The sequence below is a fragment of the Neofelis nebulosa genome, chromosome 11 (genome assembly GCF_028018385.1).
Source record: "Neofelis nebulosa isolate mNeoNeb1 chromosome 11, mNeoNeb1.pri, whole genome shotgun sequence".
NCBI lineage: Eukaryota > Metazoa > Chordata > Mammalia > Carnivora > Felidae > Neofelis > Neofelis nebulosa.
The window spans coordinates 21269115-21289241 of record NC_080792.1 but is presented as its reverse complement, the minus strand read 5'-3'; the positions used below and the strand labels follow the sequence as shown (position 1 = coordinate 21289241).

The 20127-nt window shown below is 38.6% G+C and overlaps 1 protein-coding gene across 5 annotated transcripts in view; it reads left to right on the top strand.

Annotated features, from left to right (window-relative positions):
* Positions 1–13267: 13267 nt before the first annotated feature.
* POLI (DNA polymerase iota) overlaps positions 13268–20127 on the top strand; it is a 47473-nt gene continuing 40613 nt past the window's right edge. The window contains exons 1-3 of one of the 5 annotated variants that reach the window (XM_058692044.1): positions 13268–13523; positions 14890–15000; positions 17605–17769. In XM_058692044.1, coding sequence (XP_058548027.1) covers positions 13376–13523; positions 14890–15000; positions 17605–17769 — 424 coding nt within the window. In that variant the 5' untranslated portion in view covers positions 13268–13375. The remainder of the gene's footprint in view (positions 13524–14889; positions 15001–17604; positions 17770–20127) is intronic. The other 4 variants (XM_058692045.1, XM_058692042.1, XM_058692041.1 and 1 more) reach the window with 4 other exon arrangements.

The following is a 20127-nucleotide window of genomic DNA, read 5'->3' as shown; positions in this document are numbered from 1 at the left end:
CTCGTTTACTTTCTCAATTTCAAGGCATGTCTCATTTTTACTGCTGAATCCGTCTAACCGAAATGGCAAAGAGTAGATAAGCTTGCCCTCCACAACATTTGCAAAGGACGGTAGTGAATTCAAAGACCTACATGTGGAGTTCAGGGATACCCAACTTGGTGTTCGGTCTTTCGAGATACAGATCTTTCCCCGAGAATTTAGGAACAATATTTGAGAATGAAATCTACAACCTTCTGCAGAGCATAGAGACTAAGAGACGATTGGCTGTGGCTGGAGTCAGTCTGCCGGCTTAGGTAGAAGACGGTGTGAGCAGAAGTCTCATGGTTGGGTGCTCACCTGTGTCAAAGGGAAAATCAAGAAGACTATTTTTATAAGGAACATATATGTGATAGGATACTAACAAATACAGGATTTCAATGTGTTCTGTTAGAGAGCAAACTGGTTAAGAAACCGAAGGCATTGAAGATGACTCTTTTTTTTTTCTTTAAATTAAAAAAAAATTTTTTTTTCTAATGTTTATTTATTTTTGAGAGAGACAGAACAGAATGAGAGTGGGTTGGGGCAGAGAGAGAGAGAGGGAGACACAGAATAGGAAGCCGGCTCCAGGCTCTGAGCTGTCAGCACAGTCTGACACGGGGCCTGAACTCACAAGCTGTGAGATCATGACCTGAGCCGAAGCCGGATGCTCAACTCACTGAGCCACCAGGTGCCCCCATTAAATTTTTTTTTTAATGTTTATTTATTTTTGAAGGAGAGAGACAGGGCGTGAGTGGGGGAGGGGCAGAGAGAGTGAGACACAGAATGCAGATCAGGCTACAGGCTCTGAGCTGTCAGCACAGAGCCCGACCCAGGGCTCGAATCTATGAGCCGTGAGATCATGACCTGAGCCAAAGTCAGACACTTAACAGAGCAAGCCACCCAGGCTCCCCAAGAAGACTCTTTTTGTGGCTAGAGTATCTATAAATCTGAAAATTAGCCTATTTATTTTTAAACATTAAACTAACTTTATTTTCAGTTTTAATAAAAGCGTTCCAGCTAAAATGTTAATTGTAGCAGCTGGCCTTTTCCATTGTTCCCTGAATGCACCCCCAACGTTTAAAATATAGTCTTCATTTACATTTGTCTTGTGCTAACATGTGCCGCTACGCATCTTAATGCAGGCAATTACTGAAAATGTCTTTGATGCAGTAAGACAGGTTCTACCTAATTCTCCTCTTCTGACTCTGCAGGGTTCAATGAAAATCTGGAAGTCAAAAAAAAAAAAAAAAAAAAGAAGAAGAAGAAGAGGAAGAAGAATCCCCAAAACCTTTTTATGAAACCTTCCCCAAATTTGTATTCAAGTAGTGACCAATTTAATCATTAGCTATAGGCCTCCCCTGCCACCAACAATTGCTAAATGATAGCAAAAGCTGTGCAGGAAATTATCAGTGAGGCACATACAAGAAACTCTGAATTAATCCTCAGGAAAGGCTGTAAAATGACTGTTGTCAGCCTCATGCCAGGGACAGTGTGAGGGAGCAAAGGCCAAAATCCGCAGAGTAACCTTTTGCAGTAGCCTGCTTTGCAGCCCATGCCTTTGTTTATTTTTGGATGCCTTTCCACTGTGCAAGAGATGGAAGTGTACCTGCTGAGCTTAAATCAACAATAAGAAACGGTGACAGTCACTGGGCTCCAGCCGAACTGAATTACTGGTACAAGGATTATAATGAGAAGGAAAGAATCTAGCATTTCCTGAACACTCACTGAGTGACTAGGTCAGTGCTTCACCAACTTTAATGTGCACGTAAATCATCCAAGACATCCTCTTAACAAGCATAGTCAGATTCAGCAGGTCTGGGGCAGCGCCTGACATTCTGCATTTTTAACAAGTTCTTAGTGACTGCTAGCTGCTAATCCCCAGATCAATGACGCTGGAGCCTGAGCAAGAGCCTAGATCCTTCATATTTAATACTTTCAATAAACTTAAGAGATAGACATTGAAGGAGAAGTTAAAAAAATTCATAAATGAGGAAACCTGAAATTTGACTGACAGCAAAGTTCTACTGTTAACCAGTACTCGGATAACACCCCACAGGAGCACCGGATGCTTTATTTTATGTTTCAAAATTTGTGTCTCAAATATACCTCATCGTCTGTGACATTTGTCAAAAACTCAGATCCTCAGGCCCACTGCAATCTATTAAATTAGGAGTTCTAGAAAACATGCTTAGGAAAAGGTATTTTAATTGGCATCTGGATTATTCTTGTGATCAGGAAAGTTTGGGAAACAACGATCATTCTGGTCACACTGTAGTTTTGAAAACTCAGATAAGGAGCACTGTTGTTCTTTGTTTATTATATCCTGGGAGAGAACATTGTCAGATCAGGCAAAGAAGGACTCAGAAAGCCCTGTACTGCATTTTGATTTCACGGGTGCAGCCCATGCCTTTGTTGGGAATGAAACTTGTTGGTTTTTGTGATGTAAGGGATAGGTTTAAACCTGTATCTTGTAACACAGTACTAAACTATAGTATCTAATTATGTCCGTTTAAATGTAAGGTGAAAGAAACAAGAGGCACAAAGTTTTCCTTTCCTCTTTATCAAGTAAATGATCTTTGTCTACCAATCCAGTTAAAGGGCATCTATATTCTAGAAGAAAAGCCAACTGAATATTTCCCATTTCCAAAGTCCACAATTAAATTTTTTAGTTGGAACTCTCAGTGAGATCAGAGTGAGGTTGGTTATTTATTTTCGCTTTGAAAGAAGGGTAACTTTGTGTCGAGATTACCCTTGATAAATTTTTCACTATAGCTCTGAATGGTAAATAAACGGCCAAAGAAATAGACTTTTGAAAGTAAACATTGAGTTACTTCTTTTAGATCACTGACCTCTTTTCTGGCTCTTAAAAAACACATTATACCGCAATACTATACTTTATTAAAAGGCACTCTAGGATCTTGATATATGTACTTATGAAATAAATAATTTGTTAGTTTTATACACTCTGTTCCTCACAGAACCTAATAACTTAATAACTAGAAGACCTTGGATTTTCTCATATATTTCTACATATTGAAGAATACATAAGGCCATTTTCAAATATGACATTTCGTCTTAAAATTCACAGAATCTTTCAAATATGTCAAAGGGCTTGTATTATTGAAATCTCACTATGACACAACTTCACTAAGAGTAGAATTTATTGCAGGCTAGGTCAACCCATATAAAAGTTAGACATTTAGAGGTAGCTCAATCTGCGTTCAAAGCCTACAGTGTGCCAGTTACTTAACTTTTCTGAACCTCCATTTCCTCGTCTGTAAAATAGAGACATTTCCTTCTTGAGTTGTGTATTAGACTAGAGAGAGACAAATGGTCAAGCATGTGCTGGGTGACTACTGAATAGTAATTATAAAACAGTATTATTGCTGAACTGCAAAAAGGACTTCCTTTTAATGATTATCATGCACAAAATGATCTCCAAGAGTGAACTCCCCCAGCACTTGATTAGCAAAATTCCTAGATATTTACTTCCTCCACTGAGTCATAATGAAGCCAAATGATATCTACATTTTACTTATTCAAATTCAACCACGTGCACTTGACAAGAAAGAAAAAAAAATGGAAAGAGGAAAAAAATGTCCCCCAATTTTAAATTATCTAGGTAATTTAGTTCAATAGCCCACTCAGTGAGCCAATACTCTGGCATAAATAAAAAATGATATAGATCTTTCTCTCAGTTGGTCTTGCTTCCAATGGGTCTCTCAAAGGATGGACATTTTGTGGTGCAAAGCATAATTCTGGTATCCTGAAAGGTATGCTTCTGTACAAACTGTTCCTAAAGCAGAGGCCAACAACTGTACGTTGCCTGCTGCTCAACTACAAGAACAATGTTCTGTTTCAAAGCTGGAGGGAAAACAAGCTTTATCAGAATTATTGAGAAATAGTAGGTTTGTCTGAAGTAACGACTTCCTGAGGAATTTTCCCATGCAATTAAAAAAAAAATCCTCTTATTTTGAAATCATTTTAGACTTACAGAAGTTGCAAAAAAGTTACAAAACTAATTCAGAAAGTTGTTGCCTCCCCTTAATTTCTCTAATGTTTAATTTTTTTTAAATATTTATTTTTGAGAGAGAGAGACAGAGCATGAGCGGGGCAGGGGCAGAGAGAGAGGGAGATACAGAATCCTAAGCAGGCTCCAGGCTCTGAGCTGTCAGCACAGAGCCCGATGCAGGGGTTGAACTCACGAACTGTGGGATCATGACCTGAGCTGAAGTCAGACACTTAACTGACTGAGCAACCTAGGCGACCCAGTTTCTCTATTGTTAACAATATAATAACCATAATAAAATGATCAAAAGCAGGAGACATTGGTACAAAACTGTTAACTAAACTACATAGCTTATTCAAACTTTGCCTGTTTTTCCCCCCCACTGCCCTTTTTCTGTCCCAGGAAATGATCCAGAATCTGAACTTTCATTTATTTGTTATGTTTTCATAGTCTCTTCCAGTCTGTCATATTTCCTCATCTTTCTTAGTCTTTCATTTTGATCTGTGCCTCCATGAAGGTAAAGAAATGCGAAGTGAAGTATTTTTATAAATGTCTTAAGTAGGAACTGATTTCTTAGGTAATGATGTATAAATCCAAAACCAGGATATTTCCTACAGTGGATTATTTATTAATTTGTCACTATACAAGTGAATGTAGCAGATGCCATTAAAGGAACAAGTGCTTTTGTCCTTGGGTAGTTACTACCTTCTAGTAGGAGTCATTTTAGATGCTGACAGAAGAATGTGTTGGTAGTATACCGTTTGTCTCTCTTCAGATGAATTGCATATTCAGCAATTCTGACTTCAGCGTCTCATTACCACTGATTTCTTAACAATCTTTCTGGCTTTTATTCAAAGAAAAATAAGCTAAAACTTATATGACAAGTTAGAATCATCTCGTGTTGGAAACTCTTTTTATGGAGTGATGATTTTAACAGCAGTAATTATCTGTCGGGTGCCAGTATGTTCAAAAATATCCTTCAATTATAAAAATTAAATGGGCATTAACTGAATAGATAGCATCTTTTAAGTAATTTTAAACTATGGTAATAGAAATGGAAAATAATAGTTGAAACTTAGGAGGTTTAAATTTCTGTAGATGTAATTCAGAAGACAGTATTTATCAATTTATACACATTAACTAATAAAAAGGCAAAATGCTCATTGCACTTTTGAATATCAGCAGCAACATATAAGCTTTTCCCTCCAACTTTACTGACATATAACTGCAAATAAAAATTATGTTTAAGGTATGCAACATGATGATTTAATATAAGTACACATTGTGAAATGGTTACCACTATCAAGTTAATTAACACATCCATTGCCTCACAGAGTTACCTGTGTGTGTGTGTGTGTGTGTGTGTGTGTGTGTTGGGTCTAGAAGACTGTCTTTTTCATTTTTGTGTTCTTTTATTTGTAAAGATTTGAAAAAATATTAAGGTTTATTTAGATTCTGGTTTGTGATTCTCTATTTTTTAAAATAACCTTTTTATTTTGGTATAAATGTTTATTTTTTTTTATTTTTTTTTAAATTTTTTTTTAACGTTTATTTATTTTTGAGACAGAGAGAGACACAGCATGAACGAGGGAGGGGTAGAGAGAGAGGCAAACACAGAATCGGAAGCAGGCTCCAGGCTCTGAGCCATCAGCCCAGAGCCCGACGCGGGGCTTGAACTCACGGACGGCGAGATCGTGACCTGAGCTGAAGTCGGACGCTTAACCGACTGAGCCACCCAGGCGCCCCTATAAATGTCTGGTTAAAGAAAAGTTGCAAAAATAATAGAGAGAGCTCTCACCCCTCATCAGTTTCCCCAGCCATTCGCATCTTACATTACCATGGTACTTTGGTCAAAACTAAGAAAACAACATTGATGTATTTACACAAACTTGAGATTTTATTTGGGTTTTGCCAGTTTTCCCATAAATGTCCTCTTTCTGTTCTGGAATCTAAGCCAGGATGCCACGTTGCATTTAGTTGTCAGGTCTCCTTAGTCTCTTTTAACCCATGACAGTTCCTTTTACCTTGTCGTTCTTGACCTTGATACCTTTTATGAATACTAACCAACTGTTTTAAGTCCCTCCATTTGAGTTTGTCTGAGGTTTTCTTATGATTACATTGAGGTTCTTCTGGGCAACAATTCCACAGAAGTGATGCTGCACATCCTATCAGGGGTGTATGATACCTACATGATCATTTGGTTGAGGCAGTGACTGCCAGGTTTCTCCACTGTAAATTTACTATTCCCCCCTTTCCATCCTCTGTTCTTTGGAAGGAAGTCACTGTCTGTCCTCCAGCAAGAAGAAGAGATTAAGCTCCACCTCCTGGAGGGGGCTTATCTGCATATATTATTTGGAGTCTTCTATAAGAAAGATTTATCTATACAGGACTTTAAAAAATCTAACATTATTAAGTTAGCCAATTGATATCAAAATAATGCCATTCATTTACAGCATGAATATTTTTTGGTATTTACCAATAAAGCACAAGGCATACTAGGTCCCTGCCCTAATACAATTTACATTCTAGTAGGAGACAGAGATTAAAAACAAGTAAAGGGCAAATAAACAGTTCCATATTTGGGTGTTATAAATGATACTCAGCATGTTGTGAGAGAATGTGATTCTGGGGGAGGCCATCTGAGAGAGTGCGGTTTGGAAAAGTCAGTTAGAGGTGTCGCTATTTGAACTGAGAACTGGAAAAACAGAACAAGCCAGTTATGTGAAAACATTTTCAAATGATAGGGTGGTCTGGAGGCTGGAGATTGTCCTGTGGTTAATTTAATGTGTTAATTTGACTGGGCCATAGGGTGCCCATGTATTTGGTTAAACTTTATTCTGGTTATGTCCATGAGAATGTTTCTCGATGAGATCAACATTTAAATTGATAGAATGAGTGAAGTAGATTGCCTTCCCCAGTGAGGATAGCCTCATCCAAACTGTTGAAGGCCTGAATAGTGCCAAAAGGCTAAGTGAGGAAGAATTTGCTTTCTCTGCCTGAATGTCACAGAGCTGGGACACTGGTCTGCTGCCTTCAAAGTTGGACTCAAACTGGAATTTACACCATTGGCTCTCCTGGTTCTCCGGCCTTTAGGCTCAGACTGGAACAATATCACCAGCTCTCCTGGATCTCCAGCTTGCTGACTGCAGACCAACATATATCCCCAGAATAGAAAGGGGTTTGGTGTGGCCCAAGCGTAAGGAAAAATGATAAACTGCTATGAGAAGAAGTAGAGAAGAAAAGGTCAAGTGTGCCCCAGTGGAGCCTTGAGAAACATGGCAAGAAAGGGGTTTGAATTTTACTCTAAAGGTTGTGGGAAGCCTTTGAAAGGTTCTTAGCAGGAAAATGAAATTATAGATCATCACTGTAGGGCCCACAGTTGGTAAAAGGCAGACGTTAGGCTAAGCCAGGGATAACTGCACGTGGCCTGGACGCGGAGTGCGTTGATGCGTAAGCAGAGGAGTGGAGGGATTTGAGAGCACCTCTGGAAGTAGAACTGACAGTCCTCATTATCATGATGTGCTTTCACGGGGTGTTTTATTAATTTAACAGGATAAAGATAACATTATTACTTAACTTTGGGGCTAGATTTGTCCTAGGGAAGGGTGGGACTCCTTCGACTCCTGACACAAAGATGTATGTACAAGGATGTTTACTGCAGCAAAAAATCAGAAATAAGTGTCCATCAAAACGGAATTGTAAAACAACGCAGCCACTAAAAAGAATACAGTATATTTTTATGCATGGAAAATAAATGATGTTCAAGAGATACTAATTGAAAAGACACGGTGCAGGAAGTCTGTACAATATGAGCCCACTCATAGAACTTAAAAATGATTATCACTATGTCTATCCTATCCTTAGCATTATAAGAAAAGATCTGATCCAATATATCTATATATTGTTAATAGTGGTTAACTCTGTTGACAATGGTTATATCAAAGTGCAGTGGGGATTATGGAGGATTTTCATTTTATACCTTATGTTTTTTGTTTTACTAGAATATTTTAAACAATGGATGAGAATAAAAATGATTTTTTTTTAAATCAGAGGCACAAGCAGTACTTTCAGGATTAATAGGTACTTTAATGAAGTCTTTGAATCAACTTTAAAAATAAGTCCTAGGGGCGCCTGGGTGGCTCAGTCAGTTGAGCGCCGACTTCCGCTCAGGTAACGATCTCGCGGTCCGTGAGTTCAAGCCCCGCATCGGGCCCCTGTGCTGACAGCTCAGAGCCCGGAGCCTGTTTCGGATTCTGTGTCTCCCTCTCTCTGACCCTCCCCCAATCATGCTCTGTCTCTCTCTGTCTCAAAAATAAATAAACGTTAAAAAAAAAAATTTAATAAAAATAAGTCCTATACATATAAATGTCATTTTCCTTTTTGAGTTTATATTAAATTCAAACCAAAAACATGAAGATTATTGATTAAACTAAAATTATTAACATTTCCAAGATGATGCTGAGACCATATTTATTCATTTCCCTCAAATTAACATCAAAAACAAGTAAATGTATGAAGGTTTTTCTAGGTTATTTATTCCGGCAATGCATCTCACAACAGTTTTTGTGGTTTGGTAGAGAAATAGATGCAGAAATATATTTGTAAAATTAAAAAAAAAAACATTTTTAACTTGTGATTTATGAAAAGACTATTAAAGCATGGTTATCTCGGAGCATCCAAATTATGGATTGTTATGGGTTATTTCCATTTTCTTCTTATCTCCTTTCTATATTTTCCAAATTCTCCATAATCATGAATTACTTTTGCAATCAGAAAAAGGGTTTCTTTTTAAAAAATGATTACATTAAAGGAGGTGTCTATCGATTTAATATAGTAAACCTGATCTATTTCAGTGTGCTTGCATTTTCTATATGACATCCAGTAATTCTCTTTCCCTCAGTGGCTGAAGTTTGCAGACGTTATTTATAAACGAGGACCAAATGACTTGTATTATGATCACATTGGTCCCCTTCTCTCTCCAGAATGACAAAGCAAGGTCCACTGAGCACAACCTGGCAAGCAATGTTTTAAATGCCATTACTAAAACAACTACACAGGCTTTTCATCAGACTTCTACAGAACCACAAAGAAAGGTCAAAGCAAAGAGAAGCTGTTAGAAAAACGCCAGCCTCATATACCTTCTCATAGCCACAATCACATGGTATGAAGCAAATATTTTTAGGTTACAGAGAGAAAAATTGAAACTGCAGCTTTGGTGTGCAATGCGATGTACAGAATGAGAGAGAGAGAGAGAGAGGAAGGTTTTTTCATGACAATTAAAGTTTTCATGCAAAGGGTTTGGGATCCTGGGATGAAAGTTCAGTAAATACTGGAGGACATGCACATTGTACAACAGCGTGTCATAATTATAGTTTGCTTTCAACCATCTGAAGCCTTTATGTGTTTTCTGGTTTTAGCTTCTAAGCCTTATAAATTATTTCTGACTCATCAGCCTTTCACCCTAGGGGCAACTCACAAGCTCCATAAAAATGTAGATATTTTTCTTTTTTTTTTTAATTTTTTTTTTTTTCAACATTTTTTATTTATTTTTGGGACAGAGAGAGACAGAGCATGAACGGGGAGGGGCAGAGAGAGAGGGAGACACAGAATCAGAAACAGGCTCCAGGCTCCGAGCCATCAGCCCAGAGCTTGACGCGGGGCTCGAACTCACAGACCGCGAGATCGTGACCTGGCTGAAGTCGGACGCTTAACCGACTGCGCCACCCAGGCGCCCCTGTAGATATTTTTCTTAAATCTCTTTTCTAGCAAATGCATTTGTTTTTAGCCTCAGAACGTAAATTCCCACAGTGAAAAGCAACTAAATAATACTTGTCTCCCTCTCTTATATCCCCCTTTTTCTAGAAACGTCCATTTATAATTAAAAGCACATATCTGAAGATCAATTCTTCATTATGACTGGAAACCTGAAGCTGAGGAGAGAGCTGGGAACAGGATAGTGTAAACGCTACTAGCGGGGCCAGAGCGCCCAACCTCGGCCCAACTGACACCTTGGGCTGGCTAGTTCTTTATTGTGAAGGGGTGCCCTGTACATCGTAGGATGTTCAACAATATCCTTGGCCTCTACACACTAGACAGATGTCAGTAGTGCAGAACTCCAATTCTGCAAACATGACCACCACAATATCTCCAAGATATTGCCAAATATCCCAAGCAGACAAAATCAATCCCAATTGAGAAACACTGCACTAGGCTAAAAACCTTACAAAACCAAATTCTCTGTGCTTTTGCCAATTCAAATTGTTCTTTTGACCCTACAGTCAATTTCTACATACCTAACTCCCTACCAACATAAAATACAGACACTCACAAACACCTTCACCCTCTTTGTGTCAAAGCCCTTGAACATTGTCTAGAGTTTTGCCTTGAGCTGTATGTGGCCAATTTGGCTAGGAGGAGAGAAACAGGCAGTGGTAACTTTCCCACCCTTCACTGACATGGGCGTTCATGCTTGTCACTTTTAATGTACATAAGTTCATGGTGTCTTGACTTCTGAAGCTTGAAAATGTCCCCAGTTGTGTTTTTTTTTAAATCTGCTAGTCACACTCTATAACCCCAGGCTCCCCATGAATATTATTTCAACCACAGTTTTATTTAATTAAATATGTTTATTCTGCCTTGAAGTTCTCTCACTTTGCACTTAAATATGCAATTGTGATCTAGGCTCAATATGTTTATTTCCTGAAATAATCCTCAATTAGAACCAGCTAATTAAAATAGAGGAAGGGATTTACAGAATAAAAGAAGCACTTCCCAATTCATTCCTCAACAAAGCAACACATATTAGCTCATATAAATTGTATTTTTATGCCTCTTAATACATTTGAGGGATGTTTATTCTCCCTACTTCAAGTTATCTGATGTTTGAAGCACCAGGGAAGACAGAGGGAGTGACTTCCTCCATGGAAGAAACGTTATTAACAAATCCTTCTCTATGGAAAACTCTGACAGGTGGATTTACCATTACTAGATTCATAATCTTGAGTAAGCACCTTAGTCTCTGCTGGCCTGTTTCATTTTTGGTAAAATGAGAATGACGATGCCTACCCTCTAGGGCATGTTGAATGAGATCATCTGTTTGAAGCTCTTAGTCCTATGCCTGACATAGAGATGTTTTATTAATGTCATTTCTATGCCACTTCTCTTCTTTGTTCCTAGCACCAGCTAAATAATTTGTGAGGTACAATGCACAATAAAAATGAGTGCTCCCTTGCTCAATTATTATTAAGAATTTCAAGATGACAACAGCAGAACACTAAACCAAGCGCAGGGCCCTTCTAAGCATGGGGCTATCTCTGTATTACTGTAGAAGTTGTACACTCAAAAAGCCAGCCCTGGGGCACCTGGGTGGCTCAGTTGGTTAAACCAACTTCGACTCAGGCGATGATCTCAAGGTCTGTGAGTTGGAGCCCTGCGTAGGCTCTGTGCTGACAGCTCAGAGCTGGATTCTGTGTCTCCCTCTCTCTCGGCCCCTCCCCAACTAATGCTCTGTCTCTCTCAAAAATGAATAAACATTAAAAAAATTAAAAAGTTGGGGCGCCTGGGTGGCTCAGTTGGTTAAGCGGCTGACTTCGGCTCAGGTCGTGATCTCACGGTCCGTGAGTTCGAGCCCCGCGTCGGGCTCTGTGCTGACCGCTCAGAGCCTGGAGCCTGTTTCGGATTCTGTGTCTCCCTCTCTCTGACCTTCCCCCATTCATGCTCTGTCTCTCTCTGTCTCAAAATGAATAAACATTAAAAAAAAAATTTTTTTTTAAATTAAAAAGTAAATAAATTTTAAAAAGTTAAAAAAAAAGCACCAGCCCTGCTTGCTCCCTGAGGGTTTTTGAGGTTCCATTTATCTATTCTACTAAATTAAAAGCCCCTCTTCAGTTTGACAATTGACAGGGAAATAAATGTAACTAACCAGATAGGGCTTGATTGTGTGTGTTTTTCAATGCTGGCTCACTTTTGCTTAAGCTGTTGAGTGTTACTGAGCCTAGAGCTGTTAAAAAGGAGTTATTTTAATCTGCCATTGCATTTCAGGGGTTTGTATCATTCTCAATATGGGGGAATTAAAAAAAAAATACCTTTGTTGTCTGTAAGTAATTGGACCCCTGATGATAGCCCAAGAGGCACTTAAGGGCCGAAGAGGCACTTAATTGAAAAGCTCTTTATCTACAGTTATAAAACGGTATTCACAAAGAAAGCAGCATAGCTCTAAATATTTTAGATCCTACACTGGAGAGTTTTAGAGAACTGGTCCAGATGTCTAAGGGTAAAATACCCAGAGAGGAAGACTTGGTCTTCAAACCACTGAACCCCAGTTCTGCCCGTTATTCTTTCTTTAAGGATGCATCAGCATGTCCTTTAAAAGGTTTGCAAGGTTCACACATCCTTGACAAGTGTCAAGGTTCACTTGTAAGAGCTAAATTCTCTTTAAGAAAAAGGCAAAATGTGTTTGTAAATATATGTATAAATATGTACGTACACACATAAAAATTTCCAAATTTCCTCTTATGGAAAACACACACACACACACGCAGAGGCACACAAGCGTCTTAACAGAAAGCAAAGACGACTATCATTTATTGAGCACCCTCTGTGTGTCAGGTGTTTTACATACATTGGAATACTAAACTATATGTTTTCATTCACTTATTTAATCTCTAGACACTCAAGGCAACGGTCCCCCCCAACAGTGGAGAAACCGAAGCTCAGAGGAGTTACGCAACCTGCCCAAAGTCAGAAAATTAGCAAGTTTGGAGGCTCTGGTTTGGAAATTTTATCTGATTCCAAAACTTCATATATCACGATCCTATACCCTTTAGATGATTAAGAATTCAGGAATCCAATTTGTCAGTGTCTTTGAATCAAACAACGAACAAAATGCAACAATATTTAACATACTTGCTAATCATGTCAGTTCACACGGCCCCCTTGGTCTTACCATAATTCCCACCCTTTCTCTTACCCCCCATCACCACGAATCGTTCAGTGTCTTAAGTGTTACCAGTTTTGCTTGTAACAGTTATCGAGAGAACAGGCTGGCCCCAGTTAAGATTAAAAAAGTTAAAATTTGTGGCGTGGGACTAACTCCGAAGACCTCAAGAAAAAAAAAAAAAAGAGCTGTTTGTGACGGTAATCCCTCACTTCCGGCCTCAACCGGGCGAGAAGCAACCTCAGCACGTGGGACCAAACGATTCCCAGGCCGCGCGTTCCTCCGGGCAACTGGCTGGTCCGCTCGGGCCGCGCAGGCGCCAAGGCCGAAGCGACTAGGGGCGGTCGGCCCCTGGTTTCCCTGGAGACGGGGCGGAAGCGGCCGGAAACTGCGCTGTCGTTGGCCGCGGCAGGATGGAGAAGCTGGGGGTGGAGCCGGAGGAGGAAGCCGGCCGCGACGAGGAAGAGGACGCGGCTAAGGCCATGGACCGGGCGGAGGCGGGGGAGGCAGGCTGCTCGCGCGAAGGGCCGGTGCCTGAGGAGCCCGGCGGCGTCCCTTGGTGTAAATGAGAAGGGCGGGGCGGGCGGAGGCCAGGGGAGGCGGCGGCGGCCGTTGGGGCGCGACAGTCCCTGCCTCGCTCTGTTCCTTTCGTTTTCACGGCTTGGTAGAGAGAGCTGCCCTTCGTTACCTGCTGTTTACAGCTAAGGACGGGGTCGGCGAATCAGTTTGTTATTCCAGGGTGCATTTGTGATCCCTCAAATAGCCGAAGAGGCTCCGGGGCTGAGTAAGGTTGCAGAAGTAGAGAACCTTGTCGCCCACTTGGCGGAGGTTGGGGCTGTAGCTTGGCTCGGCACCGAAAACGAGGCACATCTGCAGTGGCCATCTCTTCGAGGACCCACTTTCGGCCTCTGGAAATATAAGGGCTCTACCTTGTACTGCCCAACCCCAGGGCCTGAGGCCAAGGCTCTTCCTTGCCCCCTTCTGCGTCCCCGTTTGACTTTTAATTTTTGGAATTAATTTTAGACTCACAGAAGTTGCAGAAGCGGCTTTCCCTACTGTTAATATCTTATGTCACTTATGTTGCTATCTAATGTACATGTGTCAAAACTGAGAAGTGAACCCTGGCATAATACTGTTAAGTACAAACGCTCTACAGGGTTTGCCAGTTTTTTCCACTTAGTTTTCTGTTCCAGTATCCAGATCAGAATACCACATTGCACTTAGCCTGCATCGTTTTTAATTGGTTAAGAGCCGCAATCTCCTCTCTTATCCCCCTCCGCACTCCATGACCTGAGCTACTTCTTCAAATTCAAGAAATATTTACTCATTCTTTTAATTTAGCGAGTATTTATTGGTAGTCTGTTATATGCCATGCCCTGTCCTAGATACTGGGGATTCAGCATTGAACTAGATAATCCTGCCCTCATATGGGTGCCAGATAAAGTCTACTGGAACCCATAGGTCTGGATTCTGCCCTTTTGTATTTAACGATTCTTTTTTTTTTTTTTTTTTTTTTTTAAGAACATGCCACTTAGGATAATTTTTAAGTTGGTTGAAATCAGCATTAATTAAATCCCTTGCGGTTTAATCTAAACTTTATTATAAATTTCCAGGTGATAGGATTACCTCTTTCATCTTCCATTATCGATTTTTCCCCCTCAAAAGTTATTTCTAGCCTGAGAAAAATACAGTGCACAAAGAAATACTAAGTACACAGGACTGAAGACCCTGCTATAGATGGAGTTTCTCTCGTGTCGGTAATTTTTAGATGCTTTGACACATAAATCTAGGAAGAAACTTAAAATCATTCTTCCTTCTTCCTTCTCAGTTACCATGTCTTAAGGGACTGCCAATTGCTCAGAGATGATAAGCAGCCTGAATATATTTTTCTGTTTCTTTGCATATTGTGCATTGGTTCATGGTCAAGTGGTGCCAGAAGGAGGTTCTTCATCCAGGGTCATAGTGCATGTGGATCTGGATTGCTTTTATGCACAAGTAGAAATGATATCAAATCCGGAACTGAAGGGTAAACCTTTAGGTAATTCTGGACATTGATAATATTTTCATTTTGTATAAGAGTATTAACTATGTTGATTATATTCTGATTTATTAACCATATTAAAGATTTTGGAAGCAGTTCTTAAGGTACTTCATAGGCAGTAAACTTGGCTTCTCTAGTAGGTGTAAAATTTATAAGCCTCATTTAATAAATGATGAAAATGATGAATTTTACACAAGTAGTGTATGTAGCCAACTGAACACATAAACAGAAAGACCATAAGCTATTAGTCTTTTTCTCAATGGTTAAAATTAAAAAATGTCTTATTACATTCTAATGACATTTTCACCTATCCAACCACCTTTTGATTTTGACTCTTGAACTGTGTAACATGACAAAATAGTTGGATTTTGAACAGAACCCTAAATACTTGAGGCATATAGAGTGTAAATTTTTCCTAAAAATGCAGGTATCTTTTTAAATAAAAGGCAAAGAGGGATTTTATGTGGAGGGTTTACTTGTGTATGTTGGCTTGTTTTAGCATTTCTATTACATGTATGTCTTAAATTGGAAAAGTCATTTAAATTTCCTAAAATTTCTTTTATGCATGTAGTAAGAATTTATCTTTTAGTATAAGCGTAAAGAACAATTCTGGTTCACCAGCTGCTAACCTCTTGTGCCTAGGTTGTGTTTGATAAATCCCAATTCAACCTAGCCTACTTGGTTTACTAAAGAAGAACAAAGGGATGACTAGTTTTTGGTGTGCCAATATCAGTCTAGGATTTTTAATCCTGAGGGATTAATCATTCATTCTTAGGGTGTCAAGGAATTAGGATTAGGGGCTGTAAAATTTTCTGCTAAAGTCATTTCTAATTAGTAGCAGTGTAACATAAGATGCTATGTAGGTAATGCTTAATAAAAAAGTATAGTATAATTAAGACACAGGGATGAATGATTATCTGGAAGTGAGAAATGTGATGCTGAAAGTTTCTGGGAGAAAGGGAAAGTAGTCTTTCAGTTATACTCAACAAATATGTGACTATTTAACTTGGGCTGGTAACATATAGTAGTAGTGAGTCCATATAATTTAATTCTGTATTAGGAGACTACTTTTTAAGTTAAGGAACTTACCAGTCTGATTTTTATATAGCTCACTGATGAATCTTAAATCACTACTTTTGACCCAGAGCTTCTATTGTGGAGTATATAATCGGATATGTCACAAATCTTTATATGAAATAACGTTTCTTTGCCTTGTTTATAATATCAAAGTTTTAGAAACAAATGTCTTACGTTGGTGGAGTGGACATAATCTTTTTTTTCTTCTACATGTTTGTGTTTTAATGAACACTACTTTTACAGTGGTAAACAAATGGTCAACTTGTGTAAAGAGAAAAGTAATTTCAGCAATCTTAAGCCACCACTAGTAAATGAGAATTTGTGTAGTCTGTAGATGGTCATAATTTAGTCATTTTTGATAAGGAGGGGTCCCATTAATGATGCCTCACTGCCTTATCTTTTCTGCAAATTACTCTGGGGAACAGTTTAGTAATTGCAACATTTATTGGGAGGAGATCATTCATGCTTGTTGTAGGTTGGCACTTATAATAGAACATTGCTTTATAGTCATCGGAAAGTTTTTCTAGCAGAAACCAGTGATTAATTGTACTCAGTTATTTTCATCTGCTTTATTTTTTGGTGAAACATAGCCTACTGGGGCGCCTGGGTGGCGCAGTCGGTTAAGCGTCCGACTTCAGCCAGGTCACGATCTCGCGGTCCGTGAGTTCGAGCCCCGCGTCAGGCTCTGGGCTGATGGCTCGGAGCCTGGAGCCTGTTTCCGATTCTGTGTCTCCCTCTCTCTCTGCCCCTCCCCCGTTCATGCTCTGTCTCTCTCTGTCCCAAAAATAAATAAAAAAAACGTTTAAAAAAAAAAAAAAAAAAAAAAAAACATAGCCTAGACCTATATAAAGAGTTAATTCAGTATAAATTAATCTGGTTTCATATTGTCTGAAAAAAAATCCCTAGGAGGATTTTGTTTCTATCTTTTTGCTGAAGACTCCAGACAATATACTGATTTACTTTTAGTTTTTAAATGTTTATTTATTTCGAGAGAGAGAGAAGAGAACAGGGTAGGTGCAGAGAGAGGGGGAGAGAGAATCCCAAGCAGGCTCTGTGCTTTTAGCACAGAGTCCAATGCGGGGCTTGATGTCACGATTCTTGAGATTATAACCTGAGCTGAAATCAAGAGTCAGATTGAGCCACCCAGGTGCCCTGAGAATATACTGATTTATGATAATTTTTGTTAATTTTATTTATAGAACCTTGGTGAATGGAGGCTATACTTAAAAAAAAATTTTTTTTTTTTAACGTTTATTTATTTTTGAGAGGTGCTGAGGTGTCAGCACAGAGCCGACGCGGGGCTCGAACTCACGGATCATGAGATCATGACCTGAGCTGACGTCGGACACTTAACCGACTGAGCCACCCAGGCGCCCCAAGGCTATACTTTTTAACTGAATAGCACTTTTTCGTTTTAATCAGAATAGATTGCGTTACAATTTAAAATTATGGAATTAGTAAATAATATATCAAGATTTTCTTTAATCCTGTTCAGTTTTCTCATAAAATATTTACTTTTTATAGGGGTTCAACAGAAATATTTGGTGGTTACCTGCAACTATGAAGCTAGGAAACTTGGAATTAAGAAACTTATGACTGTCAGAGATGCAAAAGAAAAATGTCCACAGCTGGTATTAGTTAATGGAGAAGATTTGACACGTTACAGAGAGATGTCATATAAGGTTACAGGTACAGATTATGGGCAGTACACTTTCAGCATTAATTTGTATATGGGATGCCCATTCACTACATGAATCTTTTAATACATAAAATGCCATAAATCACTTTCCTTTTTGCTAATAACTTTTATTTTGGCTCTTGCCTGCTTTAAAAAATATAGACGAGGATGACTTTTTATGTTATGAGTAATCTTGACAGAAAATGTATAGTTGTAAGAAATTTGAAGTCTGTCGTGATTGGTATTTATAAAAATGCAAGAGGGGCGCCTGGGTGGCGCAGTCGGTTAAGCGTCCGACTTCAGCCAGGTCACGATCTCGCGGTCCGTGAGTTCGAGCCCCGCGTCAGGCTCTGGGCTGATGGCTCGGAGCCTGGAGCCTGTTTCCGATTCTGTGTCTCCCTCTCTCTCTGCCCCTCCCCCGTTCATGCTCTGTCTCTCTCTGTCCCAAAAATAAATTAAAAACGTTGAAAAAAAAAATTTTTTTTAAAAAAATGCAAGAAAAAATGTAAAGCAAAATTTGGAAATGAGAAAATGGAAAGATATACCAAAGAAAATAAATTTTTTTTTTAAGTTTTAATTAAATTATTTATTTTGAGAGAGAGAGAGAGAGAGCACGCGAGCAAGTGCACAAGCAAGGGAGGGGTAGAGAGAGACGGAATCCCAAGCAGGCTCTGTACCGTCAGTGCAGAGCCTGATGCGAGGCTTGAACTCACGATCAGTGAGATCATGACCTGAGCCAAGATTAAGAGTCAGATATTTAATCGACTGAGCCACCCAGGTGCCCCTCAAATATTTTTCATTTTAAATTTAAAACCAAGTTTAAATGAATTATGCATATGCTGTACTCTAATGTGCTAATAGTTGGGAGAGGCTTCTGAATGTTTGATTATAACATAATTAAACACTGATTTGTTAAGAACTATTAGCAAAAATAATGGGTATCTTACTAATTTTTTCTTGGAATATATATATATGTATTTAAAAGTGTATAAGAACCAGCTGTTTATCTTTTCTGCTGTTGTTTTTGCTTGTTCTTAATTGTAGCAGTTTTCAGATGAATGTGTTAAGTATAATATCCAAAAGCCCTTACAAATATACAAGGAAAACATACTTCAGAAAAATGGACAAAAGATATGAATAGGCAATTGACAAAAAGAACAAACCCAATGTCCACAATTATGTGAAAAAAGAATACTCAAATTCATTAGTGGCTCAGGAAATTTGAATTAGTAAGATTATTTTATGTCCATCATACTTGCAAAAAATAAAGAATGTGAGAAAAAGTAGAAACAAAGTAGTACAGCTTTTAAAGAAGAAATACAGAAATGTTTTTTTCAAATTAAAGATACTATGTTTTTTAACCCTGTGATATTACTTCTGGCAATTTATCCAATAGAAATAAAATCATGAGAACATATGTACAAAATATGGTAGCATGGTTTGTAATTGGTAAAAATATGGAACAAAAACAAATGCTCGTCAGGATGAGAATGGCAATAGAAACTAAGACTTCTCTGTGATGGAATATTATATAGTCATTAAAAAGCATGCATTGGTGGTATACTGTTTGATTCCGAGAGATATTCCTTGTTGAGTAAAAGGTATGTGTGTCTATATATAAACAGGAAACGAGGGAAACAAGAGGATATATACTAGGTTTTTAACTTAGTTAACTTCTGGAGAGGAAGTGGCAGTGGTGAAATGGGAGAAAGGGGGAAGAAAGGATAGCTAAGCAGAAAAGACAAGACTGTACTCCGAAAATGTCACTTGTACATCTACGCAAAATTGTGTGTATATGAATATTAAGATAATTTTTAGTGTACACAGAAGAGGTTATGCATTCAGTTGTGCCTCTTCATGTAACTCTTCCTCTTTTCAATACCTGTGCAGTACTACATTGTATTTTGTTCCGTACTTACTTAACCTGTCCTTTAGGGATATGAAGACAGTATGTCCCACTTTATTCTTATTGTTCTGTTATTAATAGCACCTCCTTTCATTCAAAAAATTTCTTATTTTGGAAGATAAAGTACATGGTTTCCTGATAGTGATAGATTATTAGGCTGTTAACTAACTTTCTGCTCTTCCTAATATGTGCTTCAGGAGACATTTTCATATAGAAATTCTGTCATACTTTTATGGAGATACCCATAGCGTAAGTTCTTAGAGGTAAATTTCTAGATCAAAGGTAAGTTGTACTTAAAATTTGGAACACTGCTGAATGTTGCACTTGAGGTTTTCCTAGCACATTGCTAGTATATATGGATGTTACATATTCTCAAACTGTAAAGATTTTGCCTGATAGGTGAAAAAAATAGTCATTGTTTTGATTTGAATTTTTCTGTAAGTTTGAACATCTTTTCATATTT